The sequence below is a fragment of the Stomoxys calcitrans genome, chromosome 2, assembly GCF_963082655.1.
Source record: "Stomoxys calcitrans chromosome 2, idStoCalc2.1, whole genome shotgun sequence".
In the NCBI taxonomy this organism is placed as follows: Eukaryota; Metazoa; Arthropoda; class Insecta; order Diptera; family Muscidae; genus Stomoxys; species Stomoxys calcitrans.
This window is the reverse complement of record NC_081553.1, coordinates 30,186,135-30,193,000: the sequence shown is the minus strand read 5'-3', so window position 1 is coordinate 30,193,000 and position 6,866 is coordinate 30,186,135. Positions and strand designations below refer to the sequence as shown.

Here is a 6,866-nt window from a genome sequence, read left to right as displayed (position 1 = left end):
GAGGTGGTGGGTATCCAAAGTTCGGCCCGGCCGAACATAACGCCGTTTTACTTGTTTTCTGATGTCTTCGCCAGGATTCGAAACCAGCATCAGAGACAAACTTGATAACCCCTGTGCTACGGTGGCCTCCTCCGCCTTTTAGGTTCACATAGTTGGAAAACGCGTCTAACTTCTACTGACACCTTATTATTGGTTTTTTACCGCTATTATAGACAATAGATGTCATCTTTACACACCCCAATTTCACGAGCTTCTAGTCTCTATAGGATTTCCCAAATCTTTTTCGGCCTCTTTCTATCTTCTGAAAGAATTGTGACATCTGCAGATGACTTATCTACGTCTAAACGAAATGCCCAGGGACACTTAACACAACTAACTCAACATTGACTTCCATCCATTCACCCACCATCATTAACTCACGAAGTTCTGTTAAGGCTCCGGGGGTTCTGGTCTCTAAGAGCCGGCTTGATCATCTGACTTCCCAGAACCTTGAGATGAAGGGTAACGGCAGAAATAATGCGACTAAAAGAGGTGTGGTCCATTTTCTCTACTAGCGTACCCCCCTATTCCTTAACCCTATGGTCATGGGTATATACAATAAATAAGTGTTTGTTGGCTTACGTATTTTAATTTTTTTTATTTATTTTTCGTTCAATAAATATTACAATAAAAAAAGTAGACTTTAAATTCCCTTACATATATAACTAAAAATTCTCCTCCTTTTCGTTTTATTCTCTCTACCTAAACTCATTCGACTTATGCTGCATGCTATGCTGAAGTGGTCACTCAAGTCCAATCTCGCCGCAAGTGATTTTTCTTTACACCTACATTTATAGTTTCCGTGTGATAGTTTTTTGTCATTTTCTTTAGTCTCCAGAGAACACCATGGCATTTCGTCATCTCACTCAAGCACTCTCTCCTAGTGGGTTGGATGTTCTATCTCTCATCTTTGGATTTCGATTTGATGACTATCACAAATGCAGCACCATCACCATGTGCACTGCTGCTGTTATCTGCATCCTTATCCTCATTCGGATGATGTTGACCTTCCATCACTTCATGCATAAGAAAATGTTGCCGCTGATAGATCTGAGACCATGGAGTGGTTAAACAATGAGCGCGACCAAACCATTTTATGCCCGTTTTGGGATTTTCTATAATCGCATCAAAATTGCTGACCTCATCATCGACTTGGCCAACGTCATCGTGGCCATTGCCAGCGGGAGCCACTGAATTGGATACCATGCAGTGGTCATTGTTTTGTGGCAAGGGGTTCATGTGCCATATGAAAATGGCAACCTTGAGGGTGGTGGTAGTGGTGTTGCTATTGTTTGTCGCTGCACTGGCTACTGCTGCTGGGCTCATGGGCACAAAGGCCACAAAGAATTTTTCTGTGTGGGCTGCAGTGCATCCAGAGGATCGCAAATTTAGGCAAAACACTCGTTTTGGCAAAGCTTCCTCGCCCTCTTCACATCGGATGGCGATGCGTTGACCAAACTCGCCATAATACTGATTAACAGCCATCTGATGATCCTGCGTCAGATGGGTCAGTATCTGCCATTCATTTTGTAGCTGTTTGCAGCCAAAGGGAGACGCGGCTGCATGGTGGATGGGCAATGTTGGCGTTGCTGCCGCTTCTATTTGTTTTGTTGACAACTTGTTATTAGTCATTTGTTGCTGGCGATGGTGCTGGTGGTGGTGCTGATGGTGGTCAAGTGTAGCTGCAACCTCATTTGCAGCACTGGGCATCACGTTCTGTTGCAAGCAACATAATTTCCCAGTGGGGCACTGATAATTTTCTCTTCTCTCTACGGACAGTTGATGATGCTCGGCTTGGAATAAAAATTTATTTGAAGTTGTTGTGGGTGTTGGTGTTGCCAGCACGTTGTTGGCAACTTTATCTGACTTAAAACACTCCCTGCAATAGCACAGCGAGTTGGCACGACCAGGCAACCATTCATTGCCAGCCTGAGATGCAATTGTCATTAAAGTAGTTTTAGCTGGGACTGGTACCTGTAGCAACGTTGCCGTTGTCGTTCTCATTGTGACACCATCTCTGTAATCTTGTGATGACTTCCTGTTGCTGCCACCATTGTTGGTCTTGACTTGAACATTAACAACCGTCGCATCTTTATGGGCCACTGTGTTGGAGTGATGAGGCCGTTTGTTCTCTTGCTGTCCCTCCTCGGGATTCACAGTTTCCGTTTCCTCTTTTTTCGATTTGGTACGTCGTCGTCGACCCATACGCAAAGAGCTCAACAAAATGTTATCCTGTTCTATTTTCTTGAAATCTTCACTCTTATCATCATCATCTTCAGCTTGGTCGTCTTCACCATTGGGTTGGGGTGCGGTGGTGTGCCTTTGCTTGGACACAATGGCCATCTTTGGCTGATTATGAAATTCCGTTGAACATTTCCGTCTATCTTTGGGTGAGCTTTTGTTGCTGCGCACTATTTGCCATCGTCCAGATGTAAATGCCATGAAAAGAACATAAAGAAAGTAGAAAAGAATAATGAGAAATTTTTTTTGTATGGCTTTTTTTTTGTTTTCTTGTTGTTGTTGTTGTATGATGAAGAAAAGGAAAAGATGGATTCTATACAAATTGTAATATTAGAGAAATTAAACTTTTTCCCACAATAAGCTTAACAAAGAAAGCAAATTTAGTGAAAATTCTTAAAGGGAGGAGTAGTAATAGTAAGCGAAGCAACGGAAAATTTAAAATTCATGAAAATTAACCAAAAAGTTGAATAAAGGCGTGTTTTTTAATCATAAACTTATTCCCACTGTCCCTAAATGCAAATCTGCCCATGAACATTGCTTAAAGGGGCAGAGGCAAACTTCTCACATATCAATCAGTGATGTCCGATTCAAGTTTAAGGTCATTGATAAGGGACCTTCTTTTTTTATAGTCGAGTCCTAACGGCATGCCGCAGTGCGACACCTCTTTGGGGGAAGTTTATACTTGGCTTCTATGCATGGCATAGAACCCCACAAATGTCACCAGCTTTAGGAGGAGATAACCATCGCTGATTATGCCGAACTCTTGGATTTGAACCCTGGTGAGAACATCCGAAGAAAAAATTTCAGAGATTTTTAAATCTCATGGAAATATTTTTGGGATTTATGAGGGTTTGAACCATTTAAAATTTCTCTACCTCTATACTACGATGTTGGCACGCCATTCAGAGTTGGCTTTAGAAGGATGTCCTTTTTGTTGAAGCCACATTTAATGCAAGTCAAGCTCTTGCATTTCGGGCAAAAAAGGTTGGATATTATCTCACTATAGCGCTCCCCATTCACAGTTATGTAATGATTAGCATCATCTTTGAAGAAGTATGGTCCAATGATGCAACCGGCCCATAAACCCTATCAAACTGAGACTTTTTCTTGATACATTGGTAGCTCTTTCTGGCTGATCCTCACTGCAAAATCGACAATTTTGCTTATTTACATACCCATTGAGCCAAAAATTTACTTAGTCGCTGGACACGAACACACTAAACACGTAGCGCGATGAACTTTCTTAACAGACACGCATTTTGATAATAAAATTCAATAACTTGCAGGCGTTGATCGTTTGTAAGACGATTCATGGTTAAATTATAGACCAAACAGAAGATGTTTGACAGTGAAACAATACACGAAACGTGCGTGAGCTGTTTAAACCAAAAAGATAATTGCTAAAAAATCACCCTTTACATATGAAGTCAATAATTTCCACTGGCTAGCCAAACTATTTTATGATTAGAAGGAAATTTTTCAAAAACAAAATAAAAAATGTTTTCCCTATTTGGATGAAATTGTGGCTTCCAGATGCTCAATAAGTCAAATCGGGAGATCAGTATACATGGGAGCTATATCTTAATCTGAACCGATATGGTCCATTTGCAATCCTCAACGACCTACATCAATTTTAAGTGTCTGTGCAAAATTTCGGCTAGCTCTACGGACATGGCTATTTCGAATCAGAACGTCGAGACTATCAAGAATATATATTCTAAACGGGGTACGGTCCAATTTGGTATATAACCTGATGTAGCTCCAAATCGGTATATAACCTGATATAGCTCCAAATTTTCGTCCGATTTGGCTGAAATTTTGAGCATAGCGTTATGTTATGACATCCAACAACTACGTCAGTTGCAGTCCAAATCGGTGTATAACCTGATATAACTCCTAGCGATCTCCCGATTTGAGTTCTTGAGCCCCTGGAAGCCACAATTTTTGTCCGATTTGGCTGAAATTTTGCACATAGTGTTCTGTTATAATTTCCAACAACTGTGCCAAGTACGGTCTAAATCAGTCTATAATATGGCATAGCTCCCAAATAAACCGATCTCCCGATTTGACTTCTTGAGCCCTTACAAGCCGCGATTTTCATCAGATTTGGCTGAGATTTAGCACGAAGCCTTTTTTTTACTACTTCCAACAATTGTGGCAAGTACGGTCTAAATCGGCCAATAACCTCATATAGCTCCCATATAAACGGATCTTCCGATTTGACTTCTCGAGTCCTTACAAGCCGCAATTTTTGTCCGATTTGGCTGAAATTTCCCTGCGGTGTTCTATTACAACTTTTAACAACTGTGCCAAATACGGTCCAAATCAGTCTTTAACCTGATATAGCTGCCATATAAACCGATCTCCCGATTTGACATCCTTAGCCCTTGCAAGCCGCAATTTTCGTCCGATTTCGTTAAAATGTTGCACATTCGTTCTGTTATGACTTCCAACAACTGTGCCAAATACGGTCCAAAAAACCATAGTATTATGCCCTTCAACTAAACTTATTTTGTATAAAATTTTAGCAGTATCCATGGTGGTGGGTTCCCAAGATTCGGCCCGTCCGAACTTAGCACGCTTTTACTTATTAAATTATAAAGTAAAGAAATATCTGGCCTGGCTACCTCCTTGTCTGCCATTTATGCGGATCTTCCGATTTAGGATCTTAGAGCCCATAACAGTCGCATTTCGTGTCCGATTTCCTTGGAACGGTGAGTTGCACTAGGGCTTCCCATAGCCGATAAAAATATGGTCCATGTTGAAACATATTTAGATACAGCGCTTATATAAACCGATCTCCCGATTTAGGGTCTTCAATCCAAAAAGGGCGAATTTATTAAGCCTTATGAAGAATTTTGAAGCAACGAGTTGTACTATTTTCTCCGATGTCCGACCAAATATGGTCTAGATCGGGCCATGTAGCTTTCATATAAACTGGTCTGACGATTTTTGGTCTTAAGCTTGTAACAGCCACATTTATTAACCGATTTCGCGAAAATAAAAAAAAATTGGTTGCAGTAGGCTTCGAAACCAAATATGGTCCACATCGCACCATATTTTATTAAAGGTGTCTGCCGATTTAGGGTCTCAAACCTTAAAAAGCCTCATTTATTAAAACATTTTACTGAAATTAAGAATATTTAGTTGGACCACCTCTCTCGTTTTTCGAACCGGAGATGATGAACCATATTTCGATAGACCGATCTGCCACATTTAGGGTTTAGAGTTGGAAAGCTTCGTATTTATGCAGAGTACCTGCAAATGCAGATGCGGTCAATTTCGAGAGGAGAGTCTCAATGATGGGTCAGGTGCCACTGCATCACACTTAAATACTGAATGGCAATGATACTCGAAATGAAAAAATCGGACAAAAACTGCGCCCTATAGGGGCTCTCTCAATAAGTATAATCGACAGATTGGTTTATATGGGAGCTATATATTAAAACATTAACCGACAGGGCCCATTTACAATCCCAACTGACCTACAACAATAGGAAGTATTTGTGTAAAATTTCATGTGCCTAGCTTTACTACTTCGAAAGTTAGTTCGCTTTCAGCAGACAGACAGACGGAGGGACATTGCAAAATCGACTCAGAATGTCAAGACGATCAAATATATATCGACTTTGCTGGGCCCCAGATAAATATTTCAATGCGTTACAAACGGAATGGCGAAATTGGTATACCCCCATCATATGGTGGAGGGTATAAAATTTCACAAATCTACATGGTTTTCCCCAGATCAAGAAGTAAGAACCAATTTGATCACGTTGCGGTAGATGGAAGGCGAGTTATAGATGTACGAACAACAGATGGTAAAGGGGTACTCCACTAGACTGACCCAACTACTTGATGAAAGCACCACTACATCCATTGCTCACTTAATGGAATATGCCACGAAATTCGTTACTTGGAGATCTGTTTATATGGGAGCTTATTAGGTTGTGAAACGATTTAGACCATTCTCGGCATAGATGTTGAATGTTAAAACAAAACACTTCACGAATAATTTTAGCCAAATCGCATTATAACTGCGCCCACTAGCGCCTCAAGAAGGCAAGATCCGAGATCGGTTTAAAGGGGAGCGAAGGAATGATGAAATTAATATACCCCTCATCCCATGGTGGAGTATATAAATACGACAGACGGACTATCTTCACAGAATATGCAGACAGACGGACACGGCTATGTCGAATCAGCAGAAATTTCACAGTCTAACTTCACATTTTATCACAGCCACAGTAGTGGGGCAGGGTACAGTTTGTAGTTTTGAAATAAATTCTATATAAATGTATACTAAGTTAACCAATTTTATGTCAGGACCTAAAATACTGAACTGGATTCCTTGGAAAGCACTACATGCAACTTTGGACATCATGGCGGTATGGGTTATCGGTAACCGATCGCCATAATATTTTATCTTTGTTTATTGGATGGAGGGTAAGCGTTTCTCTATCTGCAAAAAAAAATCTCCTTTATATAGTACTTGCATCTCGGTGGTCCGCTTCGCTATCCCCGTCTTTGATTCTCAGTTTTTAGTGTAGGACTTCCAAAAGCCTACGTAGGCACTCAGTTTATATGAT

At 40.7% G+C, this 6,866-nt stretch overlaps 1 protein-coding gene across 3 annotated transcripts in view; it reads right to left on the bottom strand.

Annotated features, from left to right (window-relative positions):
- Nucleotides 1-617: 617 nt before the first annotated feature.
- The window catches only part of LOC106086448 (uncharacterized), a 187,455-nt gene continuing 181,206 nt past the window's right edge, over nucleotides 618-6,866 (bottom strand). For all 3 annotated transcript variants that reach the window (XM_013251130.2, XM_013251131.2, XM_013251132.2), the window contains exon 5: nucleotides 618-2,450. In XM_013251130.2, the coding sequence (XP_013106584.2) occupies nucleotides 937-2,450 (1,514 nt within the window). In that variant the 3' untranslated portion in view covers nucleotides 618-936. The remainder of the gene's footprint in view (nucleotides 2,451-6,866) is intronic.